Here is a 25,862-nt window from a genome sequence, read left to right on the forward strand (position 1 = left end):
GCATGTAAACAACCGTGATTCACACCGGGAGCAGAGCAGCCCATGAGGCAAGTGGGAATGGTTTTCTGTGTGAATGCGTCAGTTTGCTTTCACCAGCGTTATTTTGGTTGCACATAGAGAGAAACAATCTTGCGCTTGCAAAAGACGACTACTGTGAATGGCCCCTAACGTCTTTATTCTGGGATTAACACTCTAAAATAATACACATGCATAAAGTAAATCATATCTCAAAACTTTTTTTGGGGCTTGTTTTTTTACTTCCCCCCCAGCAAGATGCAGCCCTGGTGATCACCCATATTGCCCATGCCTAAATCCGCCACTGGGAGTAGTAATTACGTTTATGGCTATATTATACTATTTTAAAGATTAATATTACTGTTTTTCTAATTTCCCATAAATTATATATATATATATATATATATATATATATATATATATATATATATATATATATATATATATATATATTTTTTTTTTTTTTTTTAATTATGAAAAAGTTGACATTTTAAACCTCATTATATTTAAAAATATATTATTAATATTTTTGAAACATCAACTATCTTGTCAGACCTGTTTAATTTTAATAATAATATTATAATAATTAAAGTTACATTATAATTTAATTGATTTTGTAAATTGTTTCTTTTCCCAGAGTTTTGTCAGAAATCTTGTCCTTGTCCACCATGACTAATTTTTACAGCTAATATTATTAAGTGTAGATTCTTTTGTACAGGCTTTATTTTCATTGTAGCAAACAGAAATAGACAAGCTGCAAAATTCAATCCAAAACAAGATGCAAATTTAAAAAAAAAGAAAAAAAAAAAAGATTGTTATTGTTTCGGGCCTGGTTATGCTGACATTTCAACGGTTGCCTTTCTGACAGCAATTTGCTCCAACACTGACTCTCAGTCCATGACAGCAGCAGTGGGAGAGAAAGAAAGAGAATAAAGGGCGTTCACATAGGACGTCTCCTTTTCAAACAGCTAGACAGAGCAGGAACAGAGGCCTGTGCTCCCAAGACACGTTTCTCCAAGGCTATTTATAACCTCACTCACCTTAAAAACGACATCACTCCATGAAACGTCAGTCTGACGTCTGTTCATGGAGCAACAAAAAAATACACATCAATACCCTCCCACCTTACCCATGCTTTATTAAATAAACAAAACATGCTATAAGCCACCAAGTCCTCTTTAATTAATAGCACAACCTCACTATTTACCCGTTTTAATCATCTCTTTAATGAGCTAACATTACATTCCATATAGTACATGTTTTTATGCATGCTCATGTGGTTTTGTTTAGGGGCCCTTATAGACTTGCATTGTCTGTATCTGCAAGTTTTGATGGAGTTATTCTTTAGAACAGCCTTCCAGACACTCAATCACTGACACGGCTACAGAAAACAGACCCTCAAACCATAGGACGTGCATTTGGGAAAAGACTGCAAAGAAAGGAAGGATCGCCAGTGAACGAATAATAATAATGATGATGTTTGTCAAAGTTCTTAGCAGCTAAATCACCAAAGAGGAGCTCCATCTAGCAACAAGAACAAGGAATGAATGACTCATCTACTTAACAACTGTAGAAAAACAATTTAGCACAAGAGTGAACAGAGCCAAGTAGGCATTCCCTAGGCAACTATATAAAACACCTCCACACTGCCCAATACCTTTTCTTAGTTTTAACTTTTGGTCTGCACTGGAAGCCGTTTGTGTTTCCTTTAACGCTGCTAGAACAGAGTTCACACTTATTCAGAAGTCATATGCTGATTAATAGGTCTATTAGATGGTCTCTGGCCTCTTTGTCTTTATGGATAAAGACCAAACTCTAAATTTCAGAAACAGTGCAGTGACTCATGCAAGGCCTGAATCTGAAAGTTTAACCGCCTCCTGGACAGTTGGCATTTTACATTATGTACTAGGGCTGTGCAAAAACATTATTTATGTATTGCTTTTTATAGGTTATTATAGGGCTTATACAGTCGTTAAAACTCAAAGTAAAATAAAGTATTAATTGAAACAAAATAGAAACTGAAAACAATAAAAAAACAAATACTTATTTTTTTATCTGAGGCACTAAAAGATGTTCCTCATTTAATTCAATTAAATTCATCTTTACTATAGCACTTTTACAATGTAGATTGTGCCAAAGCACCTTTTTAATAAATATTAGATAATCTATACCTAAATTACAAACTAAAATATGAATATGAATTACCAATAAGCTAATAATGAACACATATTTTTATTTAATAAGAATTTATATATAATTGTTATAATATTCAATTATTAATATGAATTAATATTAAAACATCATCATTATTATTATTATTACTAAATTATTATTATTATTATTATTTAATATATGCATTACAAATATTTTTAATTTCTTTATTATTTTTTTATTAGGTTCATCTTACGTCAGACATTAAAATATACATAATATTGATGCATATAGATATACGCACTGATACAATTCTCATTACAATTTTTTTTTGATAAAATCAAAGATGCAACATTTTGGAGCCTTACAGCCCAGTTTAACCCATGCTTGATTTGATCAAATAATATATAGAAATAACAATAAAGTTGTTTTCACAATTTGAAAAACTGTTTACTGTCATTTATTATTTTGACTGAGAATTTTACATTATTACATTATTCATATTTTCTGTGACATATTATCCTTCTTATGTGCTGATTTGTATGGAGCCAGATCAGTCTTAAAAATAATAAATTTATAAAAAATACAATTCATAGATCCACAACATGATTCATATTCACAAAATTCAATTCGTAAAATTAAAACACAAATCAAACACACAAATCCAATTTGTAAAGCCAAAACATGATTTATAAACACACAAATCCAATTTGTAAATCCAAACGAAGATTTATAAACACAAATCCAACTTGTAAACCCAAAACACAAAAATCCAATTTATTTAACGAAAATATTTATGTTTTTTCTTGTGAATTCACAAATTGTGTTTACAAATTGGATTTTGTAAACGTGAATTGTGTTGTGGATGTGTGAATTTCAGACTGATCTGGCTCCATAGATTTGCTGCTCAATAAATATTTCATTGTATTATTAATGTGAAAAACAACAGCACTTAATATTTTATTTGAAACAGTGGTACAGTCTTTTGAGATTTCTACAGTAAATCAAACATTTAATTTAGGACATCCTTTCACAATGAATTAAATAACATTACCCATCTCTGCTATGTGCAGTGTCTCACTATGTAAAATGATAATGCAGGGAGTGGATGAGGAGGGTGTTGATGTGTTTAGATGGGTGGTAAAGCAAGCTGCCCATCACTTTCAATAAAGTGCATGGGCAGAAACCTAAACGTGTGTCAGAAAGTGACCCTTCCATTTGCTGGAGGGAGGAAGATCCTCGGTGACCTCTTTCTAAACACCCCTCCCCTTCCTGATGTCCCGCTGAGTATCTCACAACAGACACATCACAACCTCTCCAGGACCTCTTCATGCAGACAGGCAACACATACACTTTCTATGCTAACATAACCATGCATGTGCAACTATTTGGTGTTATCAGAGTTCACATCGTTTATGTTTGTACACTTACTGGCCACATTATTAGGTACACCTAAGTATAAATAAATCCTCTACACTATTACATTACCGCCAGAATGAATCATTGATACAAGACAGGATGGATTCATGTTTTCATGTTGCTTATGCTAATTTGTGATCCTACACCATCTGAATGTTGTGACCTTCTTCCATTATTCTTCAACTTTGGTTAACTGTAGCTTCAGTTTGGTGGTGTTAGTTAACAGGAGTGTCACCAGTGTGGCTTTTCTGCTGTTGTAGCTCATCTGCTTCAAGGTTTGAAATAGTAAACTCCTTACATTTATGTAGCGCTTTTCTGGACACTATTTACACGCTTTTTCACATTTATGGGAAATCTCCTCATCCACAACCAGTGTGCAGCATCCACGTGAATGATACGTCGGCAGCCATATTGCGCAGACCACACACCACAAATCAGCTTTGCTTTGAATTGGTGGAGAGGAGACGAAGCATAGAGTGATGAAGTCAATTATGATACGGGATAGTTAGAAGGCTATGATAGACAGAGGCCAGTTGGCAAATTTGGCCAGGATGCCGGAGCTAAACCCTACTCTTTTCGAAGGACATCCTGGGATTTTTAACGACCACGGAGAGTCAAGAACTCGGTTTGACGTTTCATCCGAAAAACAGCCCTTACTAAGCAGTATAGAGTCCCCTTCACTATACTGGGGTGTTAGGACCCATACAGACCGCAGGTTGAGCACCCCCTGCTGGTCTCACTAACACCACTTCTGGCAACAACCTAGCTTTCCCATGTGGTCTACCATCCAGGTAACGACCATGTGCAGCACTGCTTAGCTTTAGTGGGCGACCATGTGAGATTTGCAGAGAGCTAGCTGCCGGCTAATGAAATGATGTGTGTTTAAAGATTATATTCTGCAGGCCTAAATTGCATCGAGTGCTTAGAGTTATTTTCATCTTTCTATCTGGTTAAACCAGTCTGGCAATTCTCCTCATATTTTATTTATCAGACTATTCTCTGTAAACCCTAGAGATGGCTGTCGGCAAAAATCCCAGTATAGATCAGCAGTTTCTGAAATACTCAGGCTTGCCTGTCTGGTAACAATAACCATGCCATGTTTATATGAAAATAAAAGTCATTAAAAAATGTTTTGTAGCTCAATTTGAACTTCAGCAGGTCATCTTAAACACATCTATGTGCCTAAGTGGATTGTGGTGCTGGAATGTGATTTGCATTAACTAGCAGATGAACAGTTGTCCCTAATAAAGTGTCCAGTGTGTGTATAACAAAGATAGGTGACATTTCAAAAACTAACCCTCAATCTCTGACAGTTGTTGGACTAGTGTTGTCGCCCACCACCCACCCATCCCCCTCGTCGCCCTGCCAAAACACAATGGTGATCTCTGCTCTTATAATCTACCGCTCTGACTGGTCCGTCACAGATTACTCTTGGGCCGCCAGCTGTCAGTAGCTCAGCTTTTTGTGTTTTTTTTGTAAGATCCCATCCATGATGCTGAGATTCCTCAATTTGAGAGTATTAACAGGCTTCATATAGCTAGTCTGGGACCGAACCCAATTATTTTCATGCTAGTAAACAATAGAAGGTTAAAGGAAACCGGAAAACCCTACTGCAACATGCCGATAAGGGCCGATTTGCTTCCCAGCCTCTCGGGAGCCAAGAGATCCTGGCTTCGGATCAGTCTGGTTGTTCAACCCCCCCACCCCTTTTCCCTTTTACTTTAAGCTTTTGTGGATTTTGTTTTTATTCCTGAATCCGAATAGCCACGTTTGACTCCCTCACTTATGGTGAAATGTGATTTGGGGTGGGTTTTTTAGAGGATGAATGTCCCAGAAGTACGCTTTCAGGCAAAATGTTATAGTGCAGATGGATTAGAAACCAATCAGAGAACCGCAGTCAGCTAATTCCTTCACTGAAGCCCAGTAAAACAATAGTGATTGAATGTGTGCATTTAGCCTCCATGTTCTGTTGGAGAGACGATGGAAGCGAAGTCGAAATGCCGATATTGTATCAGAATTAATTGAAAGTGGAGACTTCGGGGCGTCTAATGGAAGGCTTTCTGTGAATAGGATGCCAAAAATAGTAGCATTGCCAGGCGACTGTTATTGCAGCTGCTCCCATAACTTCAGTCTGCATGTACATAGATCCATGGTATTTACATGGGCAGATACTTTAATGCTGGTTGTTTGCTTCCTAACACAATGTCTGTAGTCTCTTGTGTAATATGATTGATAACCCGACGACTGACAGATTCACTCTATGATAACACAAAGGATGCTTATCGCTGTCGTGCAAACAATGCGCTGTAATATTATATGATTTAGTTGAGTAAAAACAGAAAGCAGGCCTTCAGTTATCAGATGTCTAGTGCTGTCAGCTGATGATATTTTATGTTGTTTCTATGTAAGGAAAAACAGCATTCCAGCACCTTTTTAGTTCCAAACACCATCAATTGTCAGAACATGCAGTACGATCTCGGTCTTACACCGGCAGTAGTAAAACAACTTTGGGGTATTTCGGATGTGTTTATGGGAGTTTCATGGGATGTAATTATGCAAATAAATTTTAGTACACTGTAAAACTCAAAAAGATTAGATAACTCAAACCATTTGAGTAAATCGATTTTGACAAACTATTTAATTTCAAAAACTAATCCTAATAAGTACCGTGAACTCAATCCATTTAAGTAAAGGAATCAATTTGAGCACAGTAAAACCCAATAAATGACGAGAACTTAAACCAACTGAGTACTGTAAAACTCAATAAGTTGAGGCAACTCAAACCGTTTGAGCAAACCAATTGTTACAAACAATTTGAGTAAAAAAAAACTAATCTAAATGAGTACTGTGAACTTACTCCATTTAAGTTGAAATAATGAGGTATTTAATTAACTCATTACGTTTAACACTGAGTTCGAAACTATTTCAAATGAGCAGAATTAAATTCCTGTCTATTTAGAGTTAACTACACTCATTTCATTTAATAAAGTTGACTGTTGGGTTTGAAAAATTGAATCTATTGCTATGTTAATTAAATGCATACACTATAAAAATGATGGGTTCCACACAATAGATTTGTGTTGAGACAACATGAAGGAATTAAGTTAACTTATTAGTTTTAACAAATTTGATTGAACATAAAACAATTAAGATGTACCTCCAAAAACAACGATAATTGTGCTGTTTCAGCTTATTTTAAAATAAGAAGCTTAAACAAACAGCAAACAGTGTATACTGTATTTCATGTAATTAGTTGACAGTGTTTTTTCTTTATTTTATTACAAACATATAAGTCATTACTAGAGCCAGATGGAAGCTGCAGAGAATTTTGTAAAAAATAAAAAATCTGCGGATTTATGTGCAATGATTTTAGGAGTATCATAACTAAAAACTTAATATATGAAATAAAAAATAATACATTTTAAACTTGTATTTAATGTTTACAATAGAAATACATTTAGATCCACTTATTTGGTAAACAAAGCAAGTCTATGATATAATTTATCTACTACAAGAGAGAAAAATATTACTTTACAAACTATTGTGAATAAATCATCAGAATATTTTATTATTACTATTATTATAATAACATTCAAATTAGTAAAATTAATAAAAAACTGAATAAATATAAATGTACACATATTTACACAAGTAAACACAGACTATGATGGACTAAAAATAAGCGGATTTTTGCACACAGATTCCATGTGGGCCTAGTCATTACTACCAATGTAAACTGTTGAGAAATAACTTAATTATAATTTTGGTTTCTCTACATAAATAGTTTTTTTCTCAATTAATTAATTTATTCAAATGTGAAATGTTTTATTTAGATATTTTCAAGTAAGATCTATGAAAACTACTGCATTGCATATTTTTTGGGAAACCACGGATGGAATTGGATAGAAAAAGTTGCACATGCTTCTTCAGCCCTCATCTCAACACTAAACTTTTACTACTCATTTTTCAGCTCATTGTAAATTGATCTGATTAATAAACTGGAATTCTCTTTGTGCTCGTCCTTTAGGAACAACAGAGCGCGTGTGCTTGATCCAGGGCACCGTAGAGGCGCTGAACAATGTCCACGACTTCATTGCAGAAAAGGTGCGCGAGATGCCGCAGAGTGCTCAGAAAACAGAGCCAGTTAGCATTCTTCAACCACAGACTACCGTCAACCCTGATCGTGTCAAACAGGTGAGGCCTCACTTCCTTCCCAACTCGCCTACTTCCTGTTTCTTTCCATTTACAGTTTCCTCTCAAGCTTAATTGCACAGCACACACAAGATTACAAACTTCCTTTGGTGTTAACGCTGTATTTTTATCAGATTTTCACACCTGATCTAATACTCCATTATTAAATTGTAATAAAATGCACAGGCACATGAACCCATATTTACATACTGTACTTGATACCGTATTTTCTGGAATATACCTTTTTATCCTCTTAAAACTTTCAGATTCTAAAGCAACTTGAATGATTTAATGAACATGAAGAAATCAAAACACTGGCTGAATGTGTTAAAGGTTTTTAACATATAAAAGTGAAATGGAAGTGAATGAGACCGCAAGTGTTGAGCCAAAATAAAAATATTTCAATTCATGTTTATTTTTATAGCGCTTTTACAATGTATATTGTGTCAAAGCAGCTTAACATAGAAGTTCTAGTAAATTGAAATAGTGTCAGTAGCGACAGAGGAACAAAGGTTCACCAGTTGACGAAAATAAAGGACAAATTGCCGAAACACCAATGGTGGCACTCGTCATACATGAAGAATAAGGTCAATAGTAAATGCCGCTATAATTTTATATCAGGGCTATTGTTGTTATGTATATAAAACATTTTTGTTACTTAAAATATAAGTAACTAAAATGTTTGAAATAATAAAATTTTTAAAACTATTTAGCCAGTTGTATTTAGTTACGTTATAATATTTATCTTTTTTTTATTTAATTAACTTACTAAAATAAAATAAAAAACAATTACTAAAATTTAACAAATGAAAATGAAAAAAAAAACTAAAATAAAAACTGTTTAAACTGTTAAAAAGTATAATAATAATATCTCAATAATTTTATATCAGTTTTATGCTTACAGTTTTCATTGCTTTTTCTTTTCTTAATACTGTTTAATGGGGTATATGCACACAGACTTTTAATTTCAGCCAGCCATAGTGTTTCTGGACTTTCTATTATGAAATTTCATGCTAAACGTCTGATGTCTTTAATAATCAAGTGGGTCTCAGACTGGACAAAAAGCACTGCATTAATTTCCATTCCTCCCCGCCATGTCTTTAAAATATGACAATTTATTATACCCCAGTATTATCAGAGGAAATTTTGCAAGCGGTTAGCGGTCTTTCATGTCGTTTTACGCTTGAACAACTAAATGAATGCTTAAGTCTATTTAACTAAATGTATTGCAATCACATGACAACATTGATGCTGTAAAAGGAACCTTATGAAATTGAAAATAGTCAGTTAAAGCTTTCACCAGAAGTTTATCATTGGCAGAAAAACACTAGCTGTGCATAGGGCCTGTTGAACAGATTTCTAATAGACAGAGGAGGTAAAATTTAACTGAATGAAAATGCATACAATTATCTGTGTCTGTGTGGGTTGTAATTTTCACATAATGTGTGACACATTCTGCAAAATAAGCATCAGCAGATTAAAATGATCTATAAGGGGGAACTTTTGACTGCATCATCCTTTTTAATAAACAGTGTTAACTTCATCAAACAGATCCCACGTGATTTTACCTTTGTGGCACAAGCAAACAAACTCTCGAAGATTCTGAGTGTGTTTCAATTAGACAAGTCATTGATTGCGTACGGGCTATCTGTTTAGGAGATTATCGCCACCGGTCACTCCATTATTATGGCCCATTGATCTGCTGGGTTCCTGTATTGTTGTCATCCACATCAATGAGTCTTCCCCTTTATTTATCATTTGCTTAATTAAAATACCCTTAAGACAAAAAAAAAAAAAAAGACTTGGATGCATGAATAATTTATGACAGGCTATCCTTTTTCTGTTCTTGATTTTAAGCTAAGCCTGTCAATTAAGAAAGTGTCCTCTTTGTGCTTATTGAGCAGTCTCTGTCAAGACAGGGCCATAACCTGAATTCCTAGAACATAAGTCTGAGACACTTTACCCCAGCAGAGTTGTCGACCTAATTATTTATGCATGTAATTATAGGGCTTATCAGCAGGGCAACACATCTCTCTTTATATATTGCGCACTATTGTGTCTGCTGGGACAGCATTACTGCAAAGCCCTCACTGCATTCTGCTGCACTGTGCATTATGACAAGCTATATATTAAACAGAGATGCAGAGAGATGAGGCTATGGAGATGTTAATGATCAATATGAGGATGTACTACAGAGTCATAATTGAAAAAGAAAAATACCTATTCTGCTTTTTTGTTTTTATAAATATTTCCCAAATGATGTTTAACAGAGCAAGGAATTTTTTCGCAGTATTTACTATAATATTTTTTTTCTTCTGGAGACAGTCTTATTTGTTTCATTTTGGCTAGAATGAAATCAGTTTTAAATGTTTTGAAACCTATTTTAAGGTCAAAATTATTAGCGCCCTTAAACAATATATATTTATGATTGGTTGCAGAAGAAACTACTGTAATACAATGACTTGCCTAATTACCCTAATTAAGCCTTTGAATTGCAATTTAAGCTGAATGCTAGTATCTTTAAAAATATGCAGTAAAATATTATGTACTGTCATCATGGCAAAGATAAAATAAATCAGTTGTTAGAAATGAGTTATTAAATCTATTAAGTTTAGAAATTGGTTGAAAAAAATCTTCTCTCCGTTAAACAGAAATTGGGGGGAAAAGGGTCGCTAATAATTCAGGAGGGCTTATAATTCTGACGTCAACTGTATATATATATATATATATATATATATATATATATATATATATATATATATATATATATATATATATATATATATAAATGCAATAGAAAAAAAAAGGTGAAACAAACTGCTTTAAGCATCTTTAAAGTGGGGACTGGGAGATCTAACACTGGGCTGCACAATATTGGAAAAATTTGACATTGCAATAATTAATTTTTCTGCAATATATATCGCAATATAAATCAAATTTCATCAGATGAATTGAACATACAGTATCTATTTGGAAAGATTACATTCAGTTAGATCAATTGGAATGATTAAGTCTATGCAGTGCATCTGCATAAAATATAATAAATTACAAGCATGAGCAGGTGAAGTTAGAATTATTAGCCTCCCTGTTTATTTTTTCCCCAATTTCTGTTTAACGGATAGAAGATTTTTTTCAACACATTTCTAAGCATAATAGTTTGAATAACTTATTTCTAATAACTGAATTATGTTATCTTTGTCATGTCAATTAAAAACTGCTTTTATTCTAGACGAAATAAAACAAATAAGACTTTCTCCAGAACAAAAAAAATATTATCAGACATACTGTGAAAATTCCCTTGCTCTGATAAACATAATTTGGGAAACATTTAAAAAATAATAAAATAAATAAAATTCAAAGTGGGGCTTATAATTGTGACTTCAACTGTATGTAAACACAGCAGAGCAAAGATAAAAGTATACTATTCCTTTTTGGTTTTCTGGATTCTAGAAATATTTGGGTACAGACATCGAACAACCAAACATAAAATTACATGGTTATCATAGTATATATGATTAAAAAATAATATATAATAATATCTTTGTTTTAATATTTCACAAATAATCTAATCCTTTGACGTGACTATTACCAAAACATTGTGATATTAATACTCAAACGTTATATTGTGCAGCCCTAAATGTCATTGATAAGGAAAATTGTCAATATTGCGCTGCAAAGAGCAAAACTTGTTTTAACTTGGCAAATGACAAGGAAATTAATATTATTCCTAACTTAAGTTAATAATAAAGGTAAATACTATGAAAACATGCTTTATAGTTACTGTTTTATCGCAATAACTGATATTAACTGACGATCCCTAATAAAGTGTTACCCTTTAAGCATATTTGTTATACTTTTGTTTAAATGTTTGGTAATTCTTTTATTTTATATAAATTCATTAATTATGGGAAACACCAATACACTCTCGCATTCACTCACTCACATACACTACTGCCAATTTAGCTTATTCAATTCACCTATAGCGCATGTGGGGGGAACCGAAGCACCTAAAGGAAAGTCATGTGAACACGGGGAGAACATGCAAACTTCACACAGAAACATCAACTGACCCAGTCGGGGCTCGAACCAGCAATGTTTTTGCTTTGAGGCGACAGTGCTAACCACTCAGCCACCATGCAGCCCATTTTATATAAATTCTTTTAATATTTTTATGTTTATACAGCCAGAATTTGACTAGTGGCCATTTGGTCTTGGTTTTTGGGTAATCATGATTGAGGTCATATGACCTAGCATTGCCTTTGCATTCTTTTCCAATTGTCATCACACGTGCGGCTGTCGTGGCATGCATCTCATTGCAGTGCACACTGATTGAGAGATAGAGGGCAAAAACTGCAGTCATATTAGGCAACAGCTGCTGATCTCGGGTCAGGAACGTCAGTCGCTGAGCCTGCAACCAAATGGTGAGAGCATGGACGCAACTGACACCTAACTTAATCCACCCGCCCTTCCAAACTCACTCGCAAACACAGCAAATCAGTATGATCTTCTAGGTGGCTCATTGTTATGGACTACTCATTGTTTCAGACTAAACTGAGACGCTGAAGTGCCAGCCTTTAGTGGCTTCCTCTGCTCACGACCGGTTTCCTTTCATCTTTCCTGTTTTTTCCCTCATCCACAGAGGAAATGGAGCATTAATGCAGAGGAAGGCGAGAGTCCCTAATGTTATCTATAGGCAGACACGTTGTCTTTAAGAGCTTGCAGGTTTAGTATATCTTATTAAATGATGCACTACTGCATATCCAAATGATTCAGCCCCCCAAAAAACTATTTAATCAACTGACAATTAATAATACTTAATAATAATAATCAGACACCCACACAGTGCTATTGTTTTTAATTTTCATGAAAAAAAAACAAAAAAAAACTGCATTTTATTTTCCAACAGTGACTTAAATGTGAATTTGTATTTGCTATACAATCAGTCAATCAAGACATTTGTTCAAAAATATTTGATGATGAAACAACCCAGCAGGCACTCAACAGCATAATACATTAATATAATAATAATAATAATATTATACCTATAGGTTAGATTTAGCTTGTGATATCGATAGCGATATCGGTCAATGTATGAGGTAAAATCATGTATGAGGCGTCACTTTATTTTTTCTGTTCATTGTTAAAAATGACATGCAAATACAGTGTGCTAATCATGCTGCAAACGTGGAAAAAGATGCAAATTCGCGACAGTAACATGTTGAAACATATGGTTAAATTAGGGTACCAAAATGAAACAACTTAGCAGGCACTCAACGGCACAAGACATTAATATTTAGATAGATTTAGGTTGTGATGTCAGATGACCAAAATTCAATGTCAAGCCAGCGTCTAAAAACAATCTTATTTTGACGTCCAATACCAACGTTGATATGTAGTTGATTTTAACTAAATCCTTTAACTGTGTAAGAAAGTGACCAACATCCAACGGAGCCAACATCTTAAACCAAGGTCGTAATGATGTCAAATACTGACATTATTTGTCAGGTATGGCAACCAAAATCCAATGTCTGATGGACATCATAGTGGTAATGAGCACACAACATCTTATTGTGATTTTAGGTTGGACGTTGGACATTGATGTTGGCCTGACTTGGGTTCTGACATCAACCCCGAATTTTATTTCCATACAAAATGCAACATTCCCACAACGTTGTGGTACAACGACTATCTGATGTCAAGTTGATGTCCTGTGCCTGTTGGGAAGTGAAGTCTTTGAGTGAATTACTAAACCACACAATTATTCTTTAAATAATATTATAGTTAATTAATTTATAATGACATAATAATAAAACTAATTATGTATAATTATTAAGTAATTATACTACTAATTAATAAGTACTAATTAATTAATACTACTAATTATTTATACTAATACTAAGTAATTAGTATTAGTGAAATATGTTAGTTAAATACACTGAGAATCATGGCTAAAAGAAGATCTCTAGAAAAACAAACGTGATTTACAATTTATCCTGAAACATGCGGCTCTATTGCATACCCCAAACAAATCAATCCCAGTGTTATTTATTAAAATCAAAATCTAGTACTGGATCAGGCAATTACAATAATTTGCAAATCATTCAAGAGAAAAGGCTTCACACACTCTCAACTTTCATTGAAGATCAGCCTTTGATTATTTTTGATTTGGCACTGGAACAGCAGTAATGGTTTCTCCTGCTTCGCTTATGACTTCAAAAGAGAGTAACGTTTCCCTCTAATATCTATTTTTTAACATCAAAGCGAAAAGGAATGATTTCTTCATGCATTGCTGGCCCTTTCTGTAATAAGCCACAGCTTTACTTCTATTATATTGATCAGTGGGATTGCCTTAAGTGGCTGTGCAGTTTCAAACCATCCTTTCCCTTCACAACACCACTGAAGCCAGCCTATTTAATTATCCTGCATCGTGAATCTAATAAAAGTTCTCATTGGAGCACTATAGCCGCACATACGCACACACACAGACACAGTCAAGCGAAACGCTGCTGTGTTCCCTGCTCATCTCCTAAATTAAAAGCGACATCAGGAAAATTGCTCTAACGTCTAAAATTGAAAGGAAAAAAAACTCTCACCCAATAGCCCAAACCATCCCTCCCTTCCCCTCCCACCTCAGGTCTCTGGAGGAATGATGACTGGCTAAAATATGTTATGCCTTTTTTAACCTTCAAATCCATCAGCCGGCCAGGAAAAAGGTCATGGTCTCTCCACGGAATATCGATCTCGTTTCCAGGAGAGCCAATGGAGAGAGAGAGAGTCTTGCACAACATTGGTTGTTGGACAAGGAAGTACATCCTCTAATGCTAGGCTCAAATCTCTTTTGGGTGAAAGAAAGGACAGATGCCATCTGTGTTGTGTGTCTTTAGTATTTGCAGACTAGCAGTTTTGTTTATACAGTCACAGTGTATTTGAGGAAGGCATGTGTAGAACTTAGGCATACTATCTTACGATATTTACTGGGATTTCACAGTCAGAGAAAATGTGCCGATATCAGGGTTATGAGTTTAGGGTTTATTATGGTTTCGAGGGCTCGATGGGTCAACTTTCAATGAATATAATTAATTTATAGTGATTATTTTTTTTTATTTTGAAAATGTATTTACAATTTGTGGCTACTTGTTTAAAGTAAGATATGCCAAAATTTAATTATTAGCTATTATTTAAAGACACTTTAATAGATTAATTTAAAATTGTATAGTTATAGTAAGAAATCCCATATTTCTGGCTTAGACATGTTAAGATATTTTCCAGTAAATAATTTTATATTTATTTCACTTCCAAATAGCTATTTTATTTAATGGTTGGTAAATTCTATAAAAATATGCTTCTTAGTTACTGTTTAAGGCACAGGTGTCAAACTCAGTTCCAAAAGGGCCGCAGCTCTGCACAGTTTAGTTCCAACCCTAATTAAACACACCTGATCAAACTAATTGAGTCCTTCAGGCTTGTTTGAAACCTACAGGTAAGTGTGTTGGAGCAGGGTTGGAACTAAACTGTGCAGGGCTTCGGCCCTCCAGGAACTGAGTTTGACACCCCTGGTTTAAGGCATTACTTTATGGTAAATAATGGTGCCTATAATAAAAGTCTAACCAATATTATTCATTCATTCATTTTCCTTCGGCTTAGTCCCTTTATTCATCTTGGGTCGCCACAGTGGAATGAACCGCCTACTTATCCAGCATATGTTTTAAACAGCGTATGCCCTTCCAGCTGCAACCTAGTACTGGGAATCATCCATGCACACTCATTCACATACATACACTACGGCCAATTTACTTTATTCAATTCACCTGTACCGCATGTCTTTTTTGACTGTGGGGAAAACCAGAGCACTCGGAGGAAATCCACAGGATTTTTCAAAATATACAGCTTATAGTGACATTTCTATACAGCTTAAAGTGACATTTAAAGGCTCAACTAGGTTAATTAGGTTAACTAGGCAAGTTATTGTATAGCGATGGTTTGTTCTGTTGACTAATCGAAACAATATATTGCTTAAAGGGGCTAATAATTTTGACATTAAAATGTTTTTTAACAAATGTAAAACTGCTTTGATTATAGCTGAAATAAAATAAATAAGACTTTCACCGGAAGAAAAAATATTATCAGATATACTGTGAAAATGTCCTCGCTCTGTAAAACATAATTTGGGAAATATTTCAAAAAGGAAAAAAATTCAAAGGGGGTTTTTAATAATTCAGATTTCAACTGTATATATTTATTAGGTCCTAAAATTGCCGTCTATTATTATTACTTTTCTACACAGCCAGAATATTTTATAGTAAATATTGTTTTTATTTTGAAGATTTATTTAGGATTTTTGGCTTTTCGTTTAATGTAAGATATGTCCAGGTTTAAATGAGCTATTATTTAAAGTCACACTTTTGTAGGAAGTAGAAATTACTGTAAAACTGAATAGTTAAAATAAGAAATCACCTTATTTCTGACATAGACATGTTCAGATATTTATATTTACTCCCAAATAACAAGTTTCATGCAGAAAAAAAATCTACAAATGAACATTCCCTTTTTGTTGTTTGTTATTAAAAATTCATGAATCACGAACTGAAAATGTTTGTCAAAGAAGGAAGAAAAATAATATTTGTACACAACATAAAGCCCTGAAATATCTCGTCTGATGGAGGATATAAGAGGATATTAATAAGTCAGAATGTTGAGCATTATTATCAGGGATTATGTTGGCTATTTAGGAAGAATTGACATGTCTATATCAAGTCTCGCAGCGAGTGTCACACCTACCTTAAGAGCAAGTGGTCCCGTTGATATTGGACTGTGGTGATCTCATATTGTGTATGTGTGAGAGGATGTTCTCTATCTGAAGCTCGCACGTCTCTAATCCTGAGCCGGACCCCCAGGGATACGAGTTGTAACATTCTTTGATGGATGCAGGACTTGAGCTGTCTGAAAAGGCATAAAAATCAATAATAAATTAGACCTTTATTAAATATGCATCTGCGAGGCGCATACTTCATTTGGTGTTGCTCTGCATTTGGGTTCTGAAGAGATCTGTGATGTCAAGGCTGGCGGTTCAAGGCTGGTTCATGATGTTGGGATGGAGATTTTGTGGACAAGTTTGTTTTACGTTAATATCTTTAGACAATGATCTTCAGTCATAAACCTAATTGGTATATAGGACTGAAGGGATGATAATAAAAAATGTGCTTTTTAAGAATGTTTTTGTTCATGAAAAGAAATTAAGTGAGGCTCTAAATATGTGACCTTATTGTACTGAGAAAAAAAGCATTGTGTAATTAAGAAAACCAGCAATACAGGTAAACGTACAAGATAAAAATGTACGAGGTGTCTTCTGGTTATTGTTAGAAATGGCATGCAAATACATGCTAACAGTGTGCTAATCATGCTGGAAACACGTAAACAAGATGCAAATTCTTGACAGTAACAAGCTAAAACACGTTAGCCATGTGGCAAATCATATGGCTAATTCATGCTAGCATGTGCTAGAAACATACTAGCAAATGTTAATTGACTTTAAACCTTTTTATTTATCAATAACAATGTTAAAATTTTTTTATTTTATTGTAGTTACAGCTTTACTTATTTTTGTACATATTAAATAAAAGGAAAATTAAAAATGATTCCTTGTGAGGTAAAATATATTTTTGTTACATATTTTAAAAAATATAATTAAAAGTTGATTTATGAAGGAATTATTTAACATTTTTGTAATAAAAACGTTATGGATTTTTTAAAAGTTTAAAACTAAGAAAAAAATGAATAAAAATGATCTATAAAATGACTAAGACTTTAAAATAGCTTTAAAATTAGGGTAACCAACAAAAATGTGATTAAAAAAATTTAAAAAGAACTTATTCATATTTAGTTAATTATAATAAAACTGACACCGAATACACTGACTAAATAAGACCCTAGTTTAGTGTATTAAAAGCTTGATTATTACAGTGGAGACAATTTTGGGTGCATCACCGAATATATGTTTTTGTACTGTAAGTTTCATTTATGTAGGAATTATCTATAATTTTTTCATAATAAAAACTATATGGACTTTTTAAAGTCAAAAACTAAGAAAAACGGAATAAAGAATGGTTCATAATATGACTTAGACTTTAAAATAGCTTTAAAATTAAGGATTAACAATAAAGAAAATGTGATTACAAATTTTAAAACAAACTTACTAATTTTTATTTACAGCAGTTAACTATAATAGCTCCAAGACCCATATACTGACTACATAAGACCCTAGTTTAGTGTTTTAACGTTGGGACTATTTTGGGTGCGTCACCAAATATATGATTTTGTAACTTGAAGTTTCATTTATGAAGAAATTATTTATAATTTTTTCATAATAAAAATAATATGCATTTTTAGTCAAAAACTAAGAAAAAAACTATTAAAAAAAACAACATGCATAAAATAGCTTTAAAAACTTATATAAACAAAAAAAATGTACAATTTTTATTTTTTAAAACAAACTATTGATATTAAGTTAACTATAATAACCCTGAGACCCAATACACTGACTACATAAGACCCTAGTTTGGTGTATTAATAGCTTGACTATTGCTATTGACTATTTTGGGTGCATCACCCCTTGTGATAAGACTTAGGGTTATTAAATGCACTCCAGAGAGCTGAGGATTAAAAAAGTTTATATATCAAGGAAACCACTTCTTACAGTCACAAGCGCCCATTTCATTTAGATTTTTTTATTTAAAAAAAAACAAATGTTACACACAGTTTGCTATGGAATGCAAAAACTTTAAAGCTCAACATCTCAAAGTCATTCAGAATGCAGATAGAACCGTATAATTCCAAGGTGACGATTTATATACGAGTCTCCATAATTAATTAGTAATAATCCATATTAATCCCACATCACAACATGTATCCTTTTTAGCATCTTGTCTAGAAGCAGGGGAAAAAAGAAATCTAATACAGTTTAAACGACTTCCTCTGCACTACATGCTCATTAAGAACTTTTGAATGGCGTAATTCCTCACACATTGTGCTCTATAAAACAACTATAAACCCTATAAAAGGGTAATGAAAATCAGCCACATCTCGAACCAGAGTCTGTCTGACAGACGAATTACAGGGAGCAAAAATTGCGACCACTCATATAAGACCCTCGCTATCAAACAACAACCTCTCACGACAGTCATAAGACCAAGGTGAGGAGGAGGAGGAGGACAGGGTGTTATTTTTAACTCGTATGGAGTCTTTTTTTTTTCTTTGTCGATGCCAGCAGCCAGAGCACACAGGCAGATGCTGTACAGAGATGGGCGGCTAAGCCCAGGATCAGGAGACAGGCGATTAACCCAAAGGCAAGCGCTTAAGACTTCAAAGTGCAAACAGCTACGGCTCTAGAGTCAGGCAGTGTTCCTGGGACAGAGACTGGGAGGGGGGAAACAGTTGCTGTGTGGCCGAATTGGGTGAGATGCACCAGCCAGGGGTCATTGTTTGAGACCCCTGCCACCTTCAGGATTGGGAACTTTACGCTGGCTAATCGGTAGAAAGCAGGTTTGTAAGAATAGAGTCACTGGCCACTTTATTAGGCACACCTGTTTAACTGCTTGGAATGGCAAATATCAGAATCACAACTTAATGCATGGAGGAATGCATGTGGATGAGACAATGTGCTGAAAATTCAACAGGGGAATCATAACGGGGAACTAAAGTGGCATCAAAATAAAAAGATATTGTGATTAGGTATAGTGTGGCAAATTACACAGACTGAAATTAAAGGGTTATTATAGTTCACCCAAAACTGAAAATGTCTTATTAATTTACTGCAAATCTTTAAGTATCCTTTTTTGTTAAACACAAAAAGTAAGATGTTTGAAAATATGTTAGGATGATAGGGAGGCCATGATGGATAAGGGTCAATGGAGGGAATTTGGCCAGTACACCAGGGCTACCCCTTACTCTTTATGAGAAGTGTGAGAGATTTTTAATGACCACAGAGGGTCAGGACCTCAGTATAACATCTCATCTGAAAGACAGTGCTCACTGACCATATAGTGCCCCCTTCACTACACTGGGGCATTTGAACTCACATGGACTGCAGATTGAGCGCCCCCTGCTGGCCTCACTAACACCACTTCCAACAGCAACCTAGTTTTTCCATGTGGTCTCCCATCCAGGTACTGACCAGCCTCAGCTCTGCTTAGCTTTAGTGAGAAACCTTTAGTGGCACTAAGAAATACTACGGAAGTCAATGGTTATTGCTTTTCAGCATTTTTAAAAAAATTTATTTTGTGTCCAACAAAAGAAAGAAATTCAAACTGGTTTCACTTGTCACAAAGGTTTGTGACAAGTGAAAGGTGAGTTCAGTAAATGATGTCAGAACTTCCAGTTTTGGGTGAACTATCCCTTTACGTGAAATAAAAACATTATGAAACCGACAGCAAAAAAAAGAGAAAGAATTAGCATATAGAATGTATAAATTTTTTTTAATTCCTAATGAAAATGGATTATTGGAGTACACATTTTTTCAGAATAAAAAACACATTCGTTGTGTTAACTGCCGCTTATTTGGACTTGTACATGAAACTGAATTTCAAACCAATCGCTATTTTTTTTCCCAGTGTAAATGTTGTATTTTTACAGTTGGTAATAGATTTGAAATATGAAATTATTGTTTTAATTAAAAATTGTATTTCTGCACAAAATACAACTCATATTACAAATATAAAACATTACAATTAATTTCCTGTTGTTAAATATGTTATTTAATAGTAATCACTGCATTTTTCATTTCCATTTGTAAAAAAAAAAAGCACCTTACGATAATGGTCCAAAAACTAGTACAGCCAAATTTATATGTTATAGAAAAATATTGAATACAAATGAAAAACTAGGAAAATTTAAGAGAAGCAAAAACAAATTAGTTGAAATTTTATAGGTTGTAATTTCATTTAGCAATATTTTGCTTAAATTTAATTGTATTACCTTTCAATTTCTAAATGTTTAGTCACTAAAATATTATTTTAATAAATATATCTGTTTAATAAATTTGTTTTGTTTAATTGCACCAAAATACATTTCCTATATTCAATGAGAAATGGATAAAAAAGATTAATTGTCAAAATGGGGTGTAACAGTTATGCTGAAAATAATTAAGATATCAAGATTTTTACAAAGATTATGATAAAAAATAAAGTAGTCATGCTAAAACATCTGTTTTTTTTATGCATTAAAATATAGTATGTAGAGTGCATGTGTAAATTTAACTGGACATACAGTTTAAGTCAGAATTATTAGCCCCCCCTTTTAATTTTTTCTTTTTTAAATACTTCCCAAATGAAATGTTCACAGTATGTCTGATAATATTTTTTCTTCTGGAGAAAGTCTTATTTTAAGTCTATTAGCAAAATTATTAGCCCCTTTAAGCAGTTTTTTTTTTTTTTGATATAGAACAAACAATCGTTATAAAATAACTTGCCTAATTACCCTAACCTGCCTAACCTAAATAAATCTTTAAATGTCACTTTAAGCTGTATAAAATATTATGTACTGTCATGATAAAGATAAAATAAATCTTTTCCCGTTAAACAGAAATTAGGGAAAAAAACATGGGGCTAATAATTCTGACTTCAACTGTATATACACGTCAAAGTTATTGAGAGAGGTTTATGTTAGTTCATCTAAGGTGTAAACCTACATGTGAACCATCATAATATAATTAAAGTAACTTTCAGCCCAAAAAGACAAACAGGTTTACATACAGAAAAGGAGTGGGGAAAAAAAACTTTCCTATTCTTTAATTTGCACTCCCCAACAAAAGCATCCAACTGTTTCTAGGATGATTACTTTTTATTCCATATTAAAATCATCAGTTTGGGCTTCCTGTACCTTCAAAATATCAAACCAGCCCTAGTGAAAAGAGTTTAGAGGAAGTTTTTTTTTTTTTTTCAGTGGCAGAACCTTTTTTTTTATATGCAGCCGGATACAGCAGACTCCTGGGGTTTGATCTGCCCGTTCAGCAAAAACCCACACAGAACGAGACTGCATCTTTTGATTAATCTTTGCTAGTCTCAGATGCTGCTCTCATTATTTTCATATATTTTTCTAAGCAGTAATAGAACAAAGTAACACCGTCTACATAAGAAGCGCACACATGTCCTTCATGGCTGACCAATCTTTCATTGCCCATTACCCACAACCCCCTGCAGCAACCACCCGACAATTCATCAAAAGCCTCTATTCCCAGATGACTGGTGGCGCAGCGGCAACAGCAGGCGTCCCCCTCTCTCTCTCTCTCTCTTTATTTCCCTGTCTTCCGTCCCACTTCTTTATAGATAGACAGAGCAGCATCCACCTCTTCTGGCTCAGCACTTGAATGCATTCAGTGAAATTAACCTGCATATGTGTCGACGCTGCTCAATTTCCTACCCCACAGACTCACTCATTTCTATCAGCACTTCTCCTGCCAAATGCCATCATCCGAAATGAAGGCATCATAAAGAAAGAGGCGGAGAAGGAAGAGGAAGGAGCTGGAGCTGCTAAAAGTAGCAACAAAAGCCACTTAATTGTGCTAATAGTTGTTTTGAAGAGAGCTGGATTTTTGGTTTAATATCAGCTTGTTGTTGGTAAAAATTTTGGGTAGATTGATGCATCTAGATGTTCTTATCAGGATAAGTTTGTTATAATTAGATCTTATTTGCCTGTCACTTCATAAGATTTAAATCATGCTATGTCAGGGCTGGATGATATTGCAAAACAGTGATCACGATATCATGTTTCATATCATTCGGTATCGATAATTATTGAATATTTTATCAACAATACATTTAGGAATATTAGGACTTCTTTTTATTTAACCACTATTTTAAGCTAACATTACTAAGGCAAAAACAAAAATACTTAAACAAAATATCTCATCTCTTTATGATAAAATAAACATAAATGTTAAAGAGACCCTTAAAACTTGATAAATAAAATATTACAAAGTTTGTGTAAAGGTTGATCAACATCTGTAAGGTGTCAATAATAATGATTCAGTTAAGCTCAAATTCTGTTAACAACACAAATTATGATAATCAAATCTGAGCTTTTAAGTAAAGGAACTAACCTTCATTATTCATGCATTTAGAAAAGTGTGATAAACGTGTGTCGCTCCCATGTGCGCGTCATGCAAGTCGCACGCCTTTGGAAATGACAAACTTACACCCTAAGCTTATTGGCATCCCTTCCAAGGCATGTACTCAGCAGACACATTTTAATAAAACTATAGTGCTTTAAACAGAAACTTCATACCATTTTTTTATCGTTATTGACCATGGTGTTTGGTAAATAAATGCCGATAACCATTTTATCGCCTAGTCCTATACTTTATATAGACTTGTATATGTAAAATAATAATAATAATAATAATAATAACAATAATAATAATATCAGTATGAAGTCAATAAGATTTTTAGTGCTTTTATATGAAGGAAATTTCAATTAACATTTTGATTTGGAAAAAAACTTTCGAAGCCCAAACCTAGAAATATAAATATATATTTATATATATCCAAAACCAAAAATGTAAATTAAATGTATGCAAAAACTGGAATATCATATAAAAGATGTGCGAATAAAGCAGCGTTATCATTCAATGGGTCAAAAAGAATAAAAGCGTCACTTCCTCATTAACTGGTGCCACATACATCAAAATTTAAAATGTAATTTGCTGCGGTAAGAGAAGCTGCTAAATTCCTTGCACCTCTGTGTTCTGGAGGTAATTAATAACATAATAACACTAATACTGAAATGGTTACAGCATTTTAGAATGACCAAAACAACATTTCAGAGCTTTTACAGTAAGCTCAGCCTGCTGGTTTGTCCATTCACACACATTTTCATCACCACGTGATCTCTTCTAACAAAATCACATGACTTTAATGCGCATACTGGAATTTGTTCGGTAAAAGTGTTTATATCGTAGTTTATGCACATCTTTTCTAATCGAATAAAAAGTTTATCCTACTCAGTTATGCGCATGTTTTTTGTGCACGTTTTTAAAATGTATGCACATCTTGCCATTTTAATCAAGCAAATTTTATGTGCACATCCAAAATGTGCATTAAAATAGGTGGATGGAAACATATCTATTGAGTTAAGCTTTCAATTTGAATGTTCAAGCAATAAATTTAACAAAGCAGACGTGCAGCAGAGTATCTGTACTGATCAATCCCAGTCATCAAAACAATCTGCACCCGCAATGCATTAAACGCCAATAGTCGATACCATTGTTTAGCTCAAGATGTTCCTTATACAAGCTTCTGTTTATTCTAGCAAGATAAAAGGTGAATGTAGGAGTCCATGAAATATCCTGTCGGCAGTTTTTCATTTCTATGCTAATTCATTTGCGCTGAATGAGAGTTGGAGCTACAGTGGCAAGGCTAAACAGCTTCTGTAAAGACATGTCTGTGGGCAGCGAGCTTCAGCAGACCTTGAGGCAAAGAGTGAAAAGAACGAAACGTCTCACAAAAGAAACGAACGTAAAGGCTGAGCCAATCACCACCCCCTCCCCAACCCCTCTGCTTTCCTCCAGTCTCTCCTTTGCTTTGTTCATACACACACACACACACACACACACACACAAACACACACACACACACACACACACACAAACACACGCCCCCACAGACGCACACATCCTTCTTCACTCGCATCCACCCGCTCTTCCCGTCTCCCCTATTTACCGTTTTCATCTCTCTATCTGTCATTTTGACAGTGCAAATATTCAGAAAATATCCAGCATTGTCAAAGCGCTCTCGGAGGGCTGGAGCTTTTCATTACACAGAGTAATTAACTGTCAAAGCGAACACCACACCGCATATTTTGTTAATAATGCTACGGCGCATAGATGTATCTGCCAATGATCAAAGGGATCAAGCGCTAATTTGTCGGATCAATTAGCGAGCGAATATGTCAGGTTGCATGGACGAAATGCAGAAACGTGTGATGTTTTCTTGCGTACCAATGAGTATTGCTCCTATAGGCTTGTGTTGTATGTGTGCGCATACAAGAAGTAGCTGGTGGTTTTAAGTGAATGGTTGCGAGTGTGTGAGGGGGGTTGGTTGGTTGGTTGCTATGCATCATTCCGACTCCCTTTTCAGTCCCCCTTGAATGCTGGAGTTGAGTTTCCATGGAAACACTGACCCCTGGGAGTCGATGCTTTTCAGGAGGAGCCTCTTTTTACCTAGTGATTCACAGCTCAGGAAGTGCAAGAACAAAACACACAAACAATCTTTATTTTTGTCTTATAATATGTACTTTTTTGGGCTTTTTTAATAAATCTTGTCATTTTTATTAACAATTGTTAATACATAATTTCTTCAATACATTTTTTTGCTTTTCATCTAGTAACTACTATTAAAATACATACTACTAATCAGCTTTATATCATTATTATTAGTCTAAAGTTCTCCTGAAGTTCCTACACAGTGAAAAAAAAATCCTGGTTGCCCTAAATTTTTAATAATAATTCAGAATCAAATTAGCATTATAGGGGCCCTATCATACACCCGGCGCAATAAGGAGTTAGACGTGTTTGCTGCAATGTGTTATTATTTTCATACCAGCACAACCCTAATTTTCCAGTTTTACGCCACATTGTTTAAATAGCAAATCCATTTTGCCACTTTGAGGACTCATGGGTGTTCCGGTCTAGAAAAGAGGTATGTTAAGGCGCATTGTTGGCGTGTTGTGATTTTGAGGAACTAAAATAGACTGAGCAATTGAGCAGCTGAAAGCAGATCTAAAGTCCAGCGGAGAGCACATTAGTTGTGCACCTCGCTTATACATTGCTAATACACACAGGATGTACAATAATAAACAAATATCTTTAAAAATTAAAAAGGAGGACTAAAATGTAAAAAAAAAAATTTAAGTTTATTCGCGACAACTTGCTTTTGTATAATGTTATTATTATTAGTACTACTAGTAGTATTTATTACATGCTTATTTTTATTTGTTTTAATATTTATATTTGTTTTGTCCACCTGTCAGATGGTTTGTTTAACTATTTTCTCTTAAAGCATTCAGTTTTTACACCTAAAAAAATCAGCTATGTAAAT

General features: G+C 34.1%; 2 protein-coding genes across 9 annotated transcripts in view; one reads left to right on the top strand and one right to left on the bottom strand.

Annotated features, from left to right (window-relative positions):
• The window catches only part of LOC147833701 (uncharacterized), a 108,288-nt gene that overhangs the window by 53,152 nt on the left and 29,274 nt on the right, over positions 1-25,862 (bottom strand). For 6 of the 7 annotated variants that reach the window (XR_015509596.1, XR_015509597.1, XR_015509598.1 and 3 more), the window contains one exon: positions 16,555-16,716. Coding sequence is in view for 3 of the 7 variants with exons in the window: in XM_087284278.1 (XP_087140404.1) it covers positions 16,555-16,716 (162 nt within the window). In the remaining 4 variants the exon portion in view is untranslated. Of the gene's footprint in view, positions 1-14,883; positions 15,177-15,304; positions 16,717-25,862 lie in introns of those variants that run through there. The other variant, XR_015509599.1, reaches the window with a different exon arrangement.
• Positions 1-25,862, top strand: part of nova2 (NOVA alternative splicing regulator 2) — an 80,494-nt gene that overhangs the window by 44,812 nt on the left and 9,820 nt on the right. For both annotated transcript variants that reach the window (XM_087282957.1, NM_001309524.1), the window contains one exon: positions 7,613-7,779. In XM_087282957.1, the coding sequence (XP_087139083.1) occupies positions 7,613-7,779 (167 nt within the window). The remainder of the gene's footprint in view (positions 1-7,612; positions 7,780-25,862) is intronic.

This window comes from Danio rerio, chromosome 15 (genome assembly GCF_052040795.2).
Source record: "Danio rerio strain M-AB ecotype USA chromosome 15, GRCz13ab, whole genome shotgun sequence".
NCBI lineage: Eukaryota > Metazoa > Chordata > Actinopteri > Cypriniformes > Danionidae > Danio > Danio rerio.